Source organism: Heterobasidion irregulare (assembly GCF_000320585.1).
Source record: "Heterobasidion irregulare TC 32-1 unplaced genomic scaffold scaffold_10, whole genome shotgun sequence".
Classification (NCBI taxonomy): Eukaryota; Fungi; Basidiomycota; class Agaricomycetes; order Russulales; family Bondarzewiaceae; genus Heterobasidion; species Heterobasidion irregulare.
The window spans coordinates 1660550-1678420 of record NW_009258206.1 but is presented as its reverse complement, the minus strand read 5'-3'; the positions used below and the strand labels follow the sequence as shown (position 1 = coordinate 1678420).

Here is a 17871-nt window from a genome sequence, read left to right as displayed (position 1 = left end):
ATCATAATTAATATCAGTAAGCCATATAAGAAAAGAGGGAAAGATAAGTTATAATATTGTAAGTGTTCATGCATCGGTATATAAATAGTAATCAATCTAAGTTTGCAATCTGAGTCTAAGTCATGTGTATAGCTCATGACCATGCCTTGAGTCACATGCCTAGATGCATGTTAAGTCACAGTCCTAGTTGTCAATGTCTAAGTCCAATATAGATTACCTTCTCTTCTCTTCTGTCTATATATAAAGCATGTGTTTGTTAAGCCGCTAGGCTTATCACGTACACTTAATGCACTAAGTAGGGTTCCCTAAGCTAAAACTAAGATTGACTGCCCAACAAATGAAGACGATGGTTCGTCTGTGTGCGTAATCCAAGAAGTCTTGGTTACTATTGATCTTGTCTTCGAACAAGTGGAGAAGATGATTGTTTATAATCGATCGATGTTCTTCAGGAATGAACAAGTCTTCTCCGATAGAGCAGATTACTTCGGGTGGATCCCAGCGAATGACTCGATAAGCAGCGAGTCCTTGATAAGCGATAGAGACGGGAGAATGATAAGGGCTTTGAGACGAATCCAGTGCTTTGTCAGACTAGGTACGATTCAACTGATCTGACAGAGTTCGCAATGCGTGGGCTTGGAAGGAGCCAGACGCTAGGCGCAGTGCAGAGATCAAGATTGTATACGAAGTGAACGAGCTGAGGCTTCTAAGAAGCTCAGCTCGGCTATTTATATGTACAGGCTATTTAGGGCAAGCCGGACATATGGTCTGTGCTTCTAAACACTAAGTACGATCAACGATCGGCGTATGTAATCCGCAGCTCTGTGCTTTTATCTAAGTATAGTAACAATGACGATTGTCTGTCCGCATCAATAAGCAATTCAGGAACACAGTTAAGTGACGTCATAACGGGCATACATAAACGTTCAAGCCGAAGCTTGTGAATGAGTCAGTAAGGTAAGCGTTCATGCATTGGCATGTATATGTAATCAGTCTTTGTCACCCGAAGATGCCAATGAGTCACGTGCTGAGCACGTGTTAGGACGCAGTCCTAACACTACCCCCCTTTTTACACAAGTCTTTGGCGTTTATGGCGTGGACCGGTTGTCGGTGGTGGCTCGCGCAGGTTGTTGACATCGTAGGTGGGGATGGAGCGATTGGGGTAACCAGTCCAGAGGGTCATGTCGATCATGCGTTCCCAGGCCTGTTTGTGATAACCGTATTCCTCAGCCACTTTATCCATCTGCAACCTAAGATGAGTAGTGGCTCCGCGATGCGCGTTGATACGCTAGAGGTGGCTCTAAGTGCCGAGCACAACACTAAAACAACCTCTAATGCAGGGGTGCTGGAGCTAGTATCTAATACACAAGGAATTGTTAGTGATGACTTTAGAAATTGAAGGCGTACTGAGAAGCAATCGGGGAGGGTGAGATTATAGTGCCCGAACGGTTTCAGGACTGCGCCGAACACCGACCGAATGTTCGGTCGGTCGTGTTGGCAATGCGGTCGGTAACGAGAAGGTAGTGTCGCGACCGACGACTACGTGCTTCAAGAGCCACACGGGACTCTGACAATATACGAGGGAGGATGGGGGTACGAGCGAAGGGACGAGTACGAACACGAATGAGGCCAAACGACGAGGATGACAAGTTTTCGGAGGTTGACGAAGACGCTTTCGATGGTTGAGACGAATGCGAATGAGCTCTGAACTGTGGGGTGCGAAAGCTGGTTTATTCCAGAGTTGTATGTAGGTTTTTATAGTAAACTGAGCCCCTAAGTAAAATATTAAACAAGAAATGAGAGTAGATGTTGAATGGGCGCCAAGCCTTAGCGATCAGAGAAGATAAGGAGGTAGGTGAGATGTCCATATGGGTTCCGAAGGTGATAAGGTAAAAGGTAATCAGTGATGTCGAAATCCCGAATGTTCGGGATCCATCGCCCGAGTGTAGGTAGCAGGAACAGGCGTTGGAGAACCAATGAAAAATAAAGAAGAGGTATCGTACGACCAGGGTGGCCAAGCAATGGTGTAAGATTGCGTTTGACCGACCATGCGGAAGTCGGGACGATAAGCGATAAGGACCGACCGACTCACGGAGGACATTGGCCGATACGGAATACTGGCTCCGATCTCGTACACACCTATCGTAACCCTCCTGTGCGGTCATGGTAAGTACGTGAAGTGTGGGCGAACTGACCCAAGTGCTGCCGAATCATCCTTCGGTGGCTTGTCGTCGGTCGGGTAGGGACCGACCATGTTCGGTAAAAGTCGGCGTCTTTGGTACTTGTCTAGCACTGTTCGGTATCTCCCCAAAGCTTCCCGAATCCCTCCCTCGGACCCTAGCGCGGGTGCATGCTCATCAGCGCCGTAATCGCGTAGAAATTGATGCGCTGTGACATCCGTTCGCATCTGAATACGTGTGATTGAACAGGCTGCGAGGAGATGTCCGCTACGTCCGCATTCCCAACAATAGCGTACCTCTGGTGAAGCAGGAGGCGCGGGAGGAGAAGGGGTGAAAGCGGGGGTTGCGGGCCAGACGCGTTCTGATGCACGTGCTCCTTCGCGCTGGACTAGCCAAAGATGAGGACGCAGTGGTGGATGGGTCGATGGGTGCGCTGGCGCTACAGGCTGTCTACTACGCTGACCTTAACCCTGTGGCTTCTCTCGATGCTCCGGTCTCTGCCTCCATCTCTGCCCTTCATCTCCGTCTCTCCGTCTTCCCTTTCTGTTCTCTGTCTCCACCTCTCCTCCCTTGGTATGGAGTTCCACTACTCCATGTGCCCCCGCCTTCTAAATGCAACGTCCTCGTCGTCTGCTCGTGAAGAATGCGTCCCGATCGCAGGGTTTGTCTGGTGTCGGGTGGCGTTTCGTCCTCGTTCTCTGTTTCTTCCGGTTCGTTGTCGCTTTCGCTGTCGGGGTCGTCTTGTCTGTCCGGGTCGTCTTCGTCTGGGGGTTCGTCGGCCGGGTCGTCTTCGTCCAGTTCTGTGTTTCCGGTGGTTTTGTGAGGTAGGATGGGGTCGTCGGTGTTCTCTTCTTCAGGGTGGTCTTGTTTGTACTGTAGTAACGTTATCTGGTCGAGTGACAGTTTGGTGCCAATGCGTGGTGTGAATCTTCGGAGTCGTTGTGAGCTGAATTTCCCGGGAAGGAGGTTGCCGTTGAGGTCTTCGAGGGTGTAGGAGTTTAGGATTCGGCTGCGGACCCGTCGTGGTGGGGACCATTTTGGAAGTAATTTGCTGGCTGTGGACATTGTGAAATCTAGGGCGTTTTTGTAGATCTGAACAAGATCGAGTCGCGCAAAGATAACTTCACCTGGAGCGGTTGCGGTTACACGTCTGTCGAACGCCGCTTTTCTTTTTTGTGCGTGGCCGACGGTGAGCGCGTATCCGTCTAGGCGCTGCTGTTCCGTGTAGGCTAGTTGTCGTTCTATTTCGCCGACAGTTGGCGGGGTTTCAGTGGCGTCCGAGGGTGTTTTGGGGCTGTTGATGATCAAGCCTAGTGCGAGTTCGTTGGGGGTGTGGTGCAGGGCTGGGAGGATGCGATTATTGAGCCATTCGATGACTTGATCGAAGTATCTTGGCCAGGATTTTGGTATGTCTTCGGGTTTGACATCGGTGTACTCGTCTTCGCCTAGTTCAGGGCTGCACAAACGTTTGAGGCGTCCTAGTAGTATCTTGTTTGTGCCTTCGACAAGGCCGTTGATCCATGCGGAGTATGCTGCTATGACTTCATGTTTGATGCCTCGTTCTTTGCAGAATGCTGTGACCTCGCTGTTTTTGAAGTGGGAGCCGCCATCAGTCATGAATGTATTGGGTTTGGTCCAGCCTGTTGTGATTGTCGTGAGTCCTGATACTGTGGTTTTTGCCGTTCCGTGTGTTTTGTATTTGAATCCCCAGATGCGTTGTGAGTATGTGTCGAGGTATAGGCCTACTGTATGGAATCCGTTGATGCCTTTCGGCAGGGAGAGGTAATCTGCAACGAGTAACTCGAAGGGGTGACGGCGGGTGATGGGCTCTAGGAGAGAGTGGAGGTGCATACCTCCGAAGTTTTTGCATTGCGCGCATTCTGCAATTGCTGATGTGATCGACTGGTCGAGTTGCGGGCTGCAGATGGTGTCAAGTAGTTGTAGCTTGATGTGGTCGCGGCCGAAGTGCAGTTGGCTGTGTACTTCGGCTGCGCGTGTGACTGCTTCTGAGCGGGGGACACATTCAACACATGGCCGTGCACGCGGTGAGCGCCCGTTTCCTACTCGCCAGAGTTTCCCGTCTTTGATCATGTAGCCTAGTGCGCGGTGGCGCGCGCGTCTTCGTGTTTGCACGTTGCTTGTGTGGTCTATGTTTTGTAATGCATCAATAACTTCGCGGAAGAGTGGTTCTTTTGCGAAGCGTTCCCGAAGGCGTTGTACGTCTGAGTCGACGGTTGTGAGGAACAGGTCGTGGACAAGACCGGATGATTTCTCCCAGTCCTGTCCCACCGACCAGTCTGCTCCGTCGCCTTCTGTCTGGAAGCCTGAGTCGAACATGCGGCTTGGGCCATCTGCAGGGTTGCCAGCTCCTGGCCGGTGGCGTACTGTTCGGATTTCGTAGGCTAGGACGCCGTCGCGCCATCGGGCATGGTGGATATTCAGGCTGTCGCTGAGGAGGAAGTCCCGGAGTGCTTGACAGTCTGTTTCGATCTCGATTGGTGAGCCCCATATTGTGTCGGAGAACTTGTCGAGGCTGAACTTTAGGGCTGCGAATTCGGAAAGAAAAGGTTTGTAACGTTCTTCAGCACGGGATGTTCGTTTAGATGCAAATGCGATGGGGTGACGTCACGTCACCGTTTTTCCGTTGGGGAGGGTTGTTTCATGGTGCTGAGATAAGATTCCGGCAAATCCATGTTTTGACCCATCGGTTGTGACGGTGAAGGTGCGGCCATCAAATAGAGGGGATCGGAGTACGGGTGCAGAGGTGAGTGCGGCTTTGATGTCGATGAACGCTTTCTGGTGTTCTGGCGTCCATAGGCCTTCAAGTGAATGGTCGTGGAGTGCTCTCTGGTAAGCAAATTTGCCCTTCCCCGTTGGGATAGAGGCGTTGCGAATGAGATCTGTGAGGGGGCGTGCAATGTGGCCGTAATCTGCGCATACCGAGCGGTAATAGTTGCCCAAATGAACGAATCCAGACAGACCTTTTAATGTGGTGGGTGTTTCCCAATTGACGATTGCGGATATCTTGGATGGGTCTGTGCCTACACCATTGGGGCCTATTGTTTCACCTGCGAATTTTGCGGTGGTCATAAAGAATTCTGTTTTTGCGGCAGAGAGGGAAAGGCCTGTGTCGCGGATTCGTTGGAGGAGGGTGCGGAGATCGGCCATGCCATCATCGAAGTTGTCTGCTGGGACACCTCCGTCGTCCACGAATAGTTGACATAGGGTTCCTACGAGGTCTCCTAGGGCGGTTGCGGTCATGCTGGCAAAGCGGGATGGTGCGCCGGTGAGTCCAAACGGCATCCGGAGGTATTTGTAGTAACCACGCCCGGCTACGTAGAAGCAGATGTAGGGTTGGTCCTCCTCCGCTATGGGGCAAGCGTAAAATCCGGACGCAAAATCGAATACAGTGACCCACCGATGTCCTGCCAGCGCTTGTTGTTTTGCACGTATGTCGCCTTGCGGCATTGGTGGGACCGTTGTGATGTCATTGAGTGCCTTGAAGCTTTGGCAGATGCGCCATTTTGTTTGTTTTGAGGGTGGTTCGGTCGGTACGGGGTTTGGGTCACGGGGTGGGAGGTCGTATTTGAGCGGGAAACCGTGGGCTGAGCATTCGTCGTTGACTCGGTGTTTGAGTTCATCTTGCGAGAGGCCTTTGGTTGTGTGGGTTTTTTGTGCGAGGACTGTGTTGCCGCAGAACTTGACGTCTTCGGGTGCTATAGGAGCAATGATCCCACTTTTCAGCATAAGATCAATGTGCGAGAAGAAATAGTCTTGTTTGTCACCAAACAGTGGCTGCTGGTGGACTTTCCATGGAATTTTGGTTCCAGTGGGGAGATTGAGCCGGTGTGTGGCACTGCGGACTGGCAAGACTTCGCTAACGGACATCGCGAAGCAATCTGCAAATTCAAGGATGAGTGCCTCGACTTTGGTATGTTCGCTGGCAGTGAGGTCCTCGCCGATCTTGACGAGCCGTAGGAGTTCATTGGTGCGCTCTGTTTTCCATGCGTTTGTGTGTCGTGTGTAGATTGAGGGATCTTCGTGTGGTTTTATCTCTGGTAGGTCCGCGGTCTCGTCCTGGTGGGCAAGTTTGTGCATAGTTGGTGACGCGTGGTTGGTGGGCTGTGTTTTGGTGGTCTGGTGCTTGTCACTGGTATCTGGTGCAAGAGGTATGATAGCGTGTGCGACTTGCCTTGCGGGGGGTTTGTCATCCCCCCGTAGCGTTGCGCGCTGTTTGATATCGAGCGTCAGGTGGGTATCTGACGCTTTTTCCCATGCTTCGTCGTCCAGTCTTGTGATCTCATTTTCCAGTGTGATTGTCCCTTTTGATGATGGGAGTTCGATGGTATCGTTTGCATACTCATGTCTTGCTTCTAGGGCCATAAGTAGCGGCTTGCCGATGAGGACTGACCACGAGCCTCCGCTTGGGAAGACTTCAAATCGTGCGATAACGTCGACACCGCCAATTGTTACATGGCCTTCCCATCGGCCTTGAGACGGGATAATTGAGCCATTGGCCATGCGGAGTCGTCTTGGAGATGGGGAGGTGGGAGTGAGTCGGTGGCTTATGACATTGAAGATGTCACTGTTGATGGCATTTATCATGGCGCCGTCGTCGAAGATACTCTTCATCCTGTTTATTTCGCCCTTCGGGCCATGCAGGTGTATTCTATGAATAAACGGTACTGCTTTTGGTGGTTTCCCATCCTTGTGTGTTAGATTTGTGGCCCCCACAGTGTAAAAGTTCGAGCAGTCTATTAGATCTGTCATGATTTCGTACACTCGTGCGTCTAGGATAACCGCTTCGTTCTTCGGTGTAGCTCCTGTCCCTCTCATTGGAACACGCGATGTGGGGGCTGTGGATGGGTCCCCGGTTGGCGCCGTGACACAGCCGGGGACGAGGGAAGTGGGGAGAGGTTTGGTGGTACGGGCCATGCGGGCTTCTCCTAAGCTGCCGGCCCATCTCCATTTCCCGCCTCGTCCATTGCTTCCCTCCATCTCATGTTATCGCGAGGTTCGTGCTCATACAAGTCGTAGTACTCGGGCTGGATGTATACGTACCGAACGGCGGTTGGCGGTGCTGGACGGCTGATGGTGGATGCAATCATTCGCCACCTGCGTTCGTTGTCCGGTACTGCTTGTCCTGTGCACTCGTCGCCTCTGTGACGGGGGTCTGTCATTCCGCACTTCCAGCATTCTCCGGTAGCGACAGGTGCGGTGCCCGGGGTGAGGGGGTAGGGTCGGTGTTCGTCCGACCTGCCATTGGGGTTGGCTGCGTGCCAGTCCGTGACCTGCTGCTGGTATAACGTCATTCCCGCTGGGTTCTTGGCGTGCTGTGGGAGCTGATTCCTGCGTGCGATTGCCAATCGCTCCGTGTTGGATGCACGCTGTGGGCGTGTTATGGTGGGTTGGGGGTGTGTGCTGTGGTATGGGTTGTTTGCGGGGAATGTGCTTCTATTTGCGGGGTAGGGAGGTGCTCGCAAAGCGGGGGGTTGGGAGTTGATAGACATGCATTCCATCATGCGTTGGAGTTCGGCATTAGACGTGTTTTGTCGTGGTGGGACGGGGCGTCGCAGCTCCTCTTCTACCGCGGCCAACCGGGCATTGTTCACCTGGGCTCGTAGTAGATCGTCGGGGCGAATCTGTCGTACTGCGTCAGTGAAGTTGATCCACGTTGTGTACGTCCCAGTGACAAGAGCGGCCACGCTCATGGGTAGGTCCTTGCGAACTCCTTCAATGAGCATTCCGTCGCTGTCTACGACGGCGTTTGCTAGGACCAAGACCCGATCCGCCCATTGGATGTACCCCCACTCTTCTGTTCCATCCATTTCTACCTTCCTTACTGCTTCGGCTTCCGTCAGCTTGTGGGCTTGGAGCGTCATGATTTTTTCGGCGCGGGTTTTGACAACAGCTTTGAGTTTCAGCCACCGGGTGAAGAACGCTGCTTTGAAGGATTTCCAGGTAGCGCTGTCAACGGGAGAAAGTTCGTCCTCGTACCATTTTTCTGCCGGGCTTCCCGATTTCAGGTACTGGCCGACTTTGTCAACCTTGTGGGTGTCTGTGGACTTCTCTGTGAAGCCTTGCTCGACCTGCTTAATGAAATCTCCAGGGTTTTCGCAGGTGCGGCCGTCGCCATAGAACCATGTGGACGGGGGGTTTGCAGGCATTGCGTCTTCGTCGTCGGAGCTGTCTGAGTTTGTTTTGTTTGGTGTGGTGATGTTGGAAAGGATTGGGGTGACGTTGTATGTAAGTGGTGGTAGGGGTGAGGGTGAGGATTCAGGCGAGTTAAGGCTGATTATCGTAGAGGGAAATGGGCGCGAGGTAATGTTAGGGTCGGATGGGAATGATGGTAGGAATAGGCTGCTGTCTGGTTCTGCTGGGCTGGAGAAGAGCGGTCTGCTCTCGATATCTGTAAATGAAAATTCGGAGCTTTGTGGGGAATTGTCTATCGATGGTGCAGAGCGAAAACGACCAGATTTGTCTCGAAGAGGTGCCAGGGTGATGTGGTTAGTTGTTTACTGTAGTGATTGTTTTGGCGGCGGTGTTCTTGCTGGTGGTTCGGTGTTGTTCTGATCGGCAGTGTTCTCGGTGTGTTTGCGTTGTGTGGTTCGAATAGTACTGTTGTCACCAGATGGACTAGCCAAAGATGAGGACGCAGTGGTGGATGGGTCGATGGGTGCACTGGCGCTACAGGCTGTCTACTACGCTGACCTTAACCCTGTGGCTTCTCTCGATGCTCCGGTCTCTGCCTCCGTCTCTGCCCTTCGTCTCCGTCTCTCCGTCTTCCCTTCCTGTTCTCTGTCTCCACCTCTCCTCCCTTGGTATGGAGTTCCACTACTCCAGCGCCAATCTTCCGACGTGACTGGGACCGTCGCAGGTTGGGAGGAGGGCGCGTCGACAGGCTCAGTAGGGGTGGGGCCTTCCTCGACGAAGGTCGTGGATGAGGGTGTAACAGGGGGTGCTGGGGGCGGCGTCGAAAGTGGTCAACGAGCCTCGCGATCCTGGACGGTTTGTTTGGGGTCGTAAGGGGGACTAGCGGGGAGCATGGGATCGTCTTCTTCCAAGTTGGGAATAGGGGCGAGCCGGTTTCCCGGGAAGGGGTCGGTGTAGGCATGGGGGAGCGCGGCCATTGCCCGTTCTTCAACTGCCATGGTCCTTTCGGCCGAGACCGCGTGTTGAAAAGGCACCGGGATGTCAAGCTGGAGAGGGGGAAGGGGTGGTGAAGGTGCGAGGAGGGGAATTGGTGCTAGGGGCGATTCTCTGAGCACAGGGAGGGAGAGGATGAGGGATTTGACGGGGGGACGTGCAATATTTCCGGAGGTTCCTGGAGCATCAATGATCCTCTGTGACTCGTAAAGAAGCTCCTCGGGTCGGAGCAAGTGATACCCATCCTCTGCCATGATATCCGATCTTGCCATGTACCAGGGCCTCACGTTGTCTGATGGGTTAGACCCTTCAGACCAGTATGCGGTGACGTGCTGCTCCCCTCGACTATTCGTGGGAAAGAGGCGTTCCGGCAGCGTTCCGCCCGGCATGTATTCTTCAATGACCAACCGTTCTCTTCCAAACCCTGTAATGTGGAACCAACGGATGGTATTCCGTCGGAAGGGGATTCGTGCGAGAGTGTCGACCCATTCGGTTGGGGAGTGGCGGAGGAGGAGACTCATGGCGAGGGAGCTATACCCGGTAGGGCGGTAGCTGATCATGTCGCTGCGGAGTGATGGGAGATTAATGAGTCCCTTGTTTCTATAGTTAGTGATGGCAAGGTTTGAGAGAAGGGTCATCTGATGTCGGTCCAGTGGTCCCTGGTGTACCTGATACGCTCGCGTCATCACAATCTGCTGTAAATAGAAAAAGAAGTTTGTGGGATCGTCCAGCCCGGATTATTCCAACATGATCGGGGCCTCGTCATCGGTGAAGGTGATGTGATAGAGTGCGCCGACAAGGTTGGGGTTCAAGTAGTGGGTCAAGTTATAGATGGGGGAAGGGTAGACAGGAATGAGAATGCGGGGAATGATGTTAAATAGAGCGAATACTTGCCCCACACTGGGCGTGTGGGGGTTCATGATGCGACTAGGGAGACTGGGGACGCCGATTTCGAGGTGTGGGTCATCTACAGTGATGCCGTCAATGTGGTTGACGGAGGCGAGGGAGTCGTAAGAGTCGTTAGAGTCGTCGGTGGCGGTTGAGACAGGGCGGAGGATGAAGGGAGGGGAAGTGGAGCGGGAACGATCGGAGGGAGAGGTCGTGTGGTAGAAGTCAGCCATGATGTAGTGAGGGGATTTGAGGAAGTGGAATTTGCGGACGGTCAAGGACATGTAGCTGGGGAGCTGGAGGAAAGTTTTTTGTCGACGGTGGCCTCGTATTTATACGAGGTCACTGGCGATGAGACAAGAGCCCTGGCAAATGGTTCCGACGAGAAAGACAGCGAGAGAGATGGCTAGAAAGGTGGTGGTTGCGACAGAGGTGTAAATGGCTACTTCTGCCAGAGTGGGGTTCAGGGGGGTCATAGCCACTTGCCTGGCCATGCCAAACCGCGGTTTGTCTGCTTTTGTAGCTCTTGGTAGACTTGTACTCGCCAATTAGAGTTGTCCGATCGTTTGTGCTGCGGCACAGATCGAGACGAGCCTAAACTGGGCTTCTTCGATTGTGTTCCTTGATCGTCGATTGTTGATTTTGTCCTCCTTGACTGCGGAGGTACTGATCGCTTCTTTAACTGTGTCATCCGTTTGTCGATTGCTTTCATGATCTGGGGAATTTCCAATTGTGTAGATAGAAGTCTTCTTCCGATTGGATGCTTCTGAAGCTTCTTTTTGATTTGGTTTTCTTCGGCGGCTCTATTGTATTCCAGCTCGATCGTTAAGGCTAAGATCGAGGCTTCCATTCCTCTGACTGCGGAGGGGTGTCTGTGATAAAACTCCGTGATGGCTTCTTTGGCGTTTGTAACGTTTGCTGCCGCTTCCCATGAGTTGTCCGATTCGGGGTAGCCTTTCCATTTGATTAGATACTGCAAGGTCTTCCATCGTCCAAAGCGTCGAGCTCCGACAATGGCTTCGACTTCGAATTCTTCTTGCCCTTCGATCAAGTCCGGGGCCGGTTTAGGATAGTTTGGACCATAGACCTCATTCTCCTTGTAGGGTGTAAGCCGACTAGCATGGAAAACATTGTGAATGTGTTTCCAGCTGTTGGGCAGTTTCAGCTTGAAATTGATAGTTCCGATTGTGTCGATAATTTCAAATGGTCCAAATCGTTTAGGTCGCAGTTTCTCCGAAGGGTGATCGGTATGGATATTCTTTCCATCTAACCAAACTTGGTCTCCTTTTTTGAAAGGCGGTAGTTTTGTTCCGAAACGGTCGTGTTGTATCCTCATGGCTTCGGCTGCAATTTCGAGGCTGGCTTGCGCTTCCTTCCTAGCGCGTTGCAGAGCTTCGAGGCGTGCGTCGGCGGTGGGGACATTCGTGTTGCCTATAATGGCTGGATATGCTCTGGGTTGATATCCGTGTAATAGTTTGAATGGGGATTTCTTTGTGGCTGAATGTTGGTGTGTGTTGTGGGCATATTCTGCATAGGGAATTAATGCTGCCCAATCGTCTTGCGATGAGCTGCAAAAGGCTCTAAGATATTGTTCCAGTTCTTGATTCATTTGTTCAGTGGCGCCGTCTGTTTGTGGGTGATAGGCCGTACTTAATGCTGATTGGATTCCGAGTTCTTTGAGTAGGGCTTGCGCTACTTTTGATGCAAATTGGGTTCCTCTGTCTAATATGATTTTATCGGGTAGTCCGTATCGTCTCCAGGTATTTTCCAGTAGGATTTGCGCTGTTCCATCTGAGTCGATGGTTTTCAGACACGGTGTGATTATTGCTGTTTTAGTAAATCTGTCGGTTACTACGTGGAGTGAATCGAATCCTTTTGATTCCGGGAGATTGGTGATAAAATCCATGGTGATTGTTCCGAATGGTCTATCCAGAATCTCCATTGGTTGAAGTGGTACCATGGTAGGGTGCGTGTCGTTTTTTGTAGATTGACAGATTGCGCATCCTTCCACATATTGATGAACGGTGTTTGAGATTCCGGGCCATGTGAATTCTTGTCCTACGGCCGCTAGTGTTCCTCTCTGTCCTGGATGCCCTGCAGCTAGATTGTTGTGATTTATCTTGATGATATCTCTGCGTAGTTGTTCATTTTGGGGAACATAGATTTTTCCTCTGTGTAGAACGAGTCCTTCTTTGTTGTTCCATTCTTGTAGTCCTTTCTTCATGCTGCGAGGGCTTAGTGTTTTGACTTTGGTTAATGTTTCTAACAACCATTCGTCTTTCTTGTTTGCTTCGATGATTCAATTTTTTAGGTCTTCGTCGGTTATTGTGACGCCTCCTCGTCCGGTTGCTCTAATGTGGAATATCTGATGGGGGTCTAGTGATTCTTCTGTGCTAATTGCGTTGACTTCCGCAAAAGGTTTTCTAATCCTTTCTTGTTTTTGATTGAAAAGTTTGGGTTCCAAAAGTGTTTCGCCTGAATTGTCAAATTCCACCCCCTCTTTATGGTTTGGATGCCGTGACAGACCGTCGGATTTATTGGTGACTCCTGCCTTGTGCATTAATTTGTAGTCAAAATGCAAGAGGAAGAGTGACCATCGTGCTTGCCGACGGTTTAACTTTTGGCTTGAGCGGAACCATTCCAGATTTTTGTGGTCCGTCCAGACGTTGACCGGGGTTTCGGCGCCTTCTAAATAGTGTCGCCAAGCTTCGAAAGCTCGAACGACCACTAGCAACTCTTTATCATAGATAGGATAGTTGCGTTCTGTTGGTGAGAGTGATTTGGAAATGTAGGCGCAAGGGTGCCATTTTCCATCGGGGGCAACCTGTGATAATACTGCTCCGGTAGCGAAGTCGGATGCGTCGCATTCAATGCGGAAGGGATTCTTGGTTTCTGGCATAATAAGTACCGGGGAGGATATAAAGGTTTTCTTTAGTATTTGGAATGCGTTTTCACATGCTGGCGTCCAATCCCAGTTACGATCTTTCTGTGTTAACTCGAATAGTGGTTTGGCTATTTTCAAGTAATCTTTGATAAACCTGCGATAGAAGTTGCAGAATCCTAAAAATGATTGCACTTCTTTGACTCTGGTTGGTGTCGGCCAGTCCGTGATACCGGCTACTTTGATTGGGTCCATTTTGAGGTGTCCGTGAGATATGACGTATCCGAGATAGTCGATTTTCTTTTTGTGGAAATGGCATTTTGACGGTTGCAGGTACAAATCATTGTCTTTTAAGATTTGTAAAACTTGTCGCATTGTTTTGATATGTTCGTCCATGGTTTTGGAGAATACCAGTATGTCATCCATGTAAATTGCCACTTTTCCTGCGTAAATGAGGTTTTTGAAAAGCGAGTTCATCATAGTTTGGAATGTTGCTGGTGAGTTGGTGAGTCCGAAGTACATTACCAGTGGTTCATACATTCCTAGGTTTGTGACGAATGCTGCTTTGTGGACGTCCTTTTCGTCCATGCATAAGTTGTTATATCCTGTGTCGATATCCACAAGTGAGAAGTATACGGCTTCTGTTAATAAGTCCAATAGTTCTTGAATAATTGGTAGTGGATATTTGTTCTTGATAGTCATTTCATTGAGTTTCCGATAATCCATTACTGGTCATAATTTCCCGTTCTTCTTTTTAATAAAAAAGAATGGCGATGCTATGTGTGATTTGGATTCCCGGATGAATCCTTTTTTCAGGTTTTCGTCAATAAATTTCTTGAGTTCTGCTTGTTCCATTGGGCTAAGACTGTATAATTTAGGTCTGAGCGAGTGTTCCATTCCATCCTTGAGTTCAATTTTGTGATCCCAAGGGCGTTTAGGCGGTAGTTTCCCTGGTTTTCGTCCTTCGAAAACTTTTCTATAATCCCAATATTCTTTGGGAACTATTTCTTCAAAGGATAATTCGGGTTTCCCTTTTGAAGCTTCTTCTGCTAATTTCTGTGAATTTGTGTGTTTGGTTTGTTTTCCAATAGGTTCTTTCCTAGGTACCGGTGTGTTGGTTACGAGGGTTTCTGTAGTTTTGGCTCGGTGGATGTTGAATTCTTCTTTGCCGTCATTGTATAGTTCGAGTGCCTCTAGTTGTCCTGTGTTGAGGCATGTGACGAGATAAACTCCGTCTTCCTCTAAATCTGTGGAGGGAAGTGCCGATAGTCAAACACCGTCCTCTGGAATATCCTCTTCAGCCCATGTGGGTGTCGCGTAATGTTTGGCTTGGGCTCTGAGATATTCTGGATTTCTTCCTTCAGGTTGCGAACCTCAGATGTCAGGTTTTATCCGCGGATGTGGTACTGTAGTATTTCCCACTTTCCGGCCTGGCTGTGTTTGTCCTGGTTTTTGCAATGGTATTGAATAGTCATTTTTTCTTGGTACTGTCTCTATGTGTTGTATTTCTGGATTTTGACGTCCTAGTTTTCTTGTAGCCCTTTTTGCTTTAATGGGTCCTCCTTTGATTTGACAGGAGGGTGGGCATCTAGTAAAATGTAGACCATAGGCATGCCAGTCGACCTCTGGGTTGTGTTCTAACAACCAGTCGGTTCCTAAGATGACGTCTTCTTTCCTGATTTCGGCTATATAGAACTTTGCCGATTCGGTGTGTGTTCCCCCCTGTTCGCCTAGAACTTGTAGTTTTAGTTCTGCAAATTTTGTGATTGGTCCTCCTTTAAATTCCGTGTTTTGGACCGTGTTGACTGGGATGGGGGCTGGGGTTTTCCGGGTTTTTATTCTGTGCGTTTCCACGAATCTGGGGTGCATGAATATTCCTGTTGCTCCGCTATCTACGAGAGCTTGAGTAGCAGCTTTTCGATTCTTGCCTATTAATATTGTCTCGATTCGGAGTGATAGTGCACCATGTGATTTCATTTCCGAGAAATACAATATATCTGGATGTCCATGCTCTTGGTCAATGTCTTCATTGGCCAGCGGAGCGTACCGATTTCCTGCAAGAATCCTACTCTTCACATCCGCTGCCGATGGAAGAGTCTTTAAAAATTCTTTGATTCGCTAAAAGCACGAACTTCTTCAATTTCGTCCATGCTGAGGCCCATCATCATTTGTTGGATGTGGGCGACCCTCTGCTTTCCTTCTTCTTGATCTTCTTCGTCACCTCCTTCTTCTTCTTCCATAGCGCGCATCATGCGGCGCTTTGGTTGGAATCTTCCTCGGGAAGGGGGTAGGAATCTTTGTTTGGGCTGAGAGGGACACCCGCGCGCCATATGCCCGGGTTTTTTACAATAGAAGCACTTGCCTTCTTTGGCGAGTCGGCTTCTTTCCTCAGGTGTGAGCTTCTTGAAGCGAGTGCGGATGGCATCAGCCTCCATTTCTGCTGCATCTACGTCCATTGGGACGTATTGCGATTCCCTTTCTTGGCGAGGAGGTGCAATGTTGGAGTAATAATTGCTTGGGGTAAAGACTTGGTATTTTCCTTGCCTGAGGTCGCGCGCGCGCATTTCTTCTATACGCATTGTTTCGTGTCTTTTAGCTTTCGCTACCAGTTCTTCCCATGTATCTTGTTTGGCAGGATCTTGGTAGATTCCTCGAGCCAATTCCCATTTTAGGCCGCGTAGGAAATGTGTTTTCTTGGTTTCTAGGTCGACCCCAGACAATTCTGCAATTTGTTCAAAAAGTTGGAGGTATGCATTAAAGGATTCTTTTCCTTGATTTATTCTAGCCAGTTTGTCTCTGGCGTCTGATGTCTTGTTAAATTCCTCAAAATCCGTAGAGATTTTCTTGCGGACTGAGGTTTTTCCTGTGGTTTCCTTCCATGTATATAGCATCCAGTCATCTGCTTCATTTCTGGATTTTGTGAAATTTCTAGACCATATACCGGCGGATCCTCCTTTCATGTATGACAGGGCATAGGCGATTTTAGCAAATTTGTCAGGAAAATCATATTTCCTGGCAAGGATCATCAAGTTGATTTCGTGGAGGAACTGCTCGGTTCGTTTCCTGTTTCCATCGAAAGGGGTGGGTTTGGCCATGGCTGGTCCCTTGGACTCAGGATTTCTAGGATTTGTTGACATCTCACTGGTTGGGGGCTCCGGATCGTTAGGAGGCTCTCTACTTGGATTTGGTTCTTCTTTAGGATAGGTCGCGAAGGGGATTTTGAACGGTGAAGGGGTTCTGACGGGTTCTGGTGCAGTGGTTTCTTGTACCGGAGATTGGACGGGGGTGTTTCTTTGAGATGTTCGACTTCCACTGGCTGTTTCTCTGGGTAGGTTATATATGTGCGGCCTTGGTGTGTTATGATTCCGATTTGTCGGTGATTTAGGCTTGATGAGTCGGAGTGCTCTGACTGTTTCAGCGAGTTTAACTGTTGGTAACCCGGGTGCAGCGTGGATTTCCTTTCCTTGAAACGGTCTTGCGTAATATTCCTCTTTTCCGTTCTGGGTATAGAATCCCCAGAGGATTCCGTTGTGGTAGAAGTGTCTGTTTTCCTGGTCGCAATAAACGTTGTCCAGGTCGACGTCTTCGGGTAAATGTTCGAAGATGTAGATAGGATCGTTGTGGTACGGGGGCGGGTATCCTTTTGGAAGTGATGGCTCAATGGTTTATTCTTCGAAGTGGAAGGGAACTTCGAGTCTTCTTCCGGCCCTAAGTCCTTCTTGGAGAGTAGGTTCTCTTCTGATGATTTCGTTGATCCCGATATTGATTTGGTCAATAAGCGTGAGGATCTCGTTGATGGTTTGTCCGCTGATGAAACTTCTGAAATAATAAGTTTTGAGGGCGAGCTCTCCTCTTCTGATAATTGATACGGTTCCGGTGATTTCTGTTCGATGGGGTGAGTATCCAGTATTGTCCAGCATGTCTTAATTCTGGGTAGTGTAGGTCCAAAAGATGATAATTGCGTATTGACTCCTTTGTTCACTTTTCTCGACAAGTTCTCTTCTAATTCCTTCGGAATCCACGCCTCTGGTGATATGCCTACGGAGATCGGCAATGTGTGCTGCTGGGAAATTACTGGGTCTGCCATCGTCCACGTCGATGGTGCTTCTTGTGTGGAGAAGGTTAACTCCTGGGTTTCCAACGGAGGAGACGGGAGTCTTTGGATCGTTGATGAAGCAAAGCCCAGGAAAAGGGAATCCGAGTCCGTTGACGAGGTTGAAGAAGTAATTGTGGTATTGTTGTAGCCTAAATATGGCTACTCCTGCGTATGCGTTTCCCGTTACTGAATATCTGGAGGTTGTAAGAGTACCCGTGGGAGTTTCTTGGCTGATGACCGGGGTGGTGGCCTCGGGTCTGAGTATGTCTGTGTTTATTGCTTGACTGATTTGAGTGGCTCTGCGGCTTCTTTCTTCTAGTATTTGTCGAGCGATTTCGGCAAGAGATTGGATGTTTTGTTGTTCCAGGGTGTGATAGGGTAGGGAATAAAGAGCTCGTTCAAGTGTTAAGCCGCTAGGCTTATCACGTGCGCTTAATGCACTAAGTAGGGTTCCCTAAGCTAAAACTAAGATTGACTGCCCAACAAATGAAGACGATGGTTCGTCTGCGTGCATAATCCAAGAAGTCTTGGTTACTATTGATCTTGTCTTCGAACAAGTGGAGAAGATGATTGTTTATAATCGATCGATGTTCTTCAGGAATGAACAAGTCTTCTCCGATAGAGCAGATTACTTCGGGTAGATCCCAGCGAATGACTCGATAAGCAGCGAGTCCTTGATAAGC

General features: G+C 49.8%; 5 protein-coding genes across 5 annotated transcripts; all 5 read right to left on the bottom strand.

Moving 5' to 3' along the window:
• Positions 1-1066: 1066 nt before the first annotated feature.
• On the bottom strand, positions 1067-6698 carry HETIRDRAFT_454836 (uncharacterized protein; the record flags this gene model as incomplete). The annotated part of the gene is made up of 4 exons (XM_009552763.1): positions 1067-1240; positions 2474-2565; positions 2738-4715; positions 4812-6698. The coding sequence occupies 4 exons, from the start codon at positions 6696-6698 to the stop codon at positions 1067-1069; spliced, it is 4131 nt and encodes a 1376-aa protein (XP_009551058.1).
• A 425-nt stretch (positions 6699-7123) lies between these two features.
• HETIRDRAFT_105322 (uncharacterized protein) lies at positions 7124-9844 on the bottom strand (the record flags this gene model as incomplete). Its single annotated transcript, XM_009552762.1, has 3 exons — positions 7124-8468; positions 8889-9138; positions 9166-9844. The coding sequence occupies 3 exons, from the start codon at positions 9842-9844 to the stop codon at positions 7124-7126; spliced, it is 2274 nt and encodes a 757-aa protein (XP_009551057.1).
• Positions 9845-10060: 216 nt separating this feature from the next.
• HETIRDRAFT_454834 (uncharacterized protein) lies at positions 10061-10495 on the bottom strand (the record flags this gene model as incomplete). Its single annotated transcript, XM_009552761.1, has 1 exon — positions 10061-10495. One exon carries the CDS (start codon positions 10493-10495, stop codon positions 10061-10063), a length of 435 nt encoding a protein of 144 aa, XP_009551056.1.
• A 4238-nt stretch (positions 10496-14733) lies between these two features.
• HETIRDRAFT_18644 (uncharacterized protein) lies at positions 14734-15027 on the bottom strand (the record flags this gene model as incomplete). Its single annotated transcript, XM_009552162.1, has 1 exon — positions 14734-15027. A coding segment is annotated over one exon (294 nt), but the record flags the coding sequence as incomplete, so codon positions are not given.
• A 164-nt stretch (positions 15028-15191) lies between these two features.
• HETIRDRAFT_326778 (uncharacterized protein) lies at positions 15192-16229 on the bottom strand (the record flags this gene model as incomplete). Its single annotated transcript, XM_009552760.1, has 1 exon — positions 15192-16229. One exon carries the CDS (start codon positions 16227-16229, stop codon positions 15192-15194), a length of 1038 nt encoding a protein of 345 aa, XP_009551055.1.
• Between the last annotated feature and the right edge of the window lie 1642 nt (positions 16230-17871).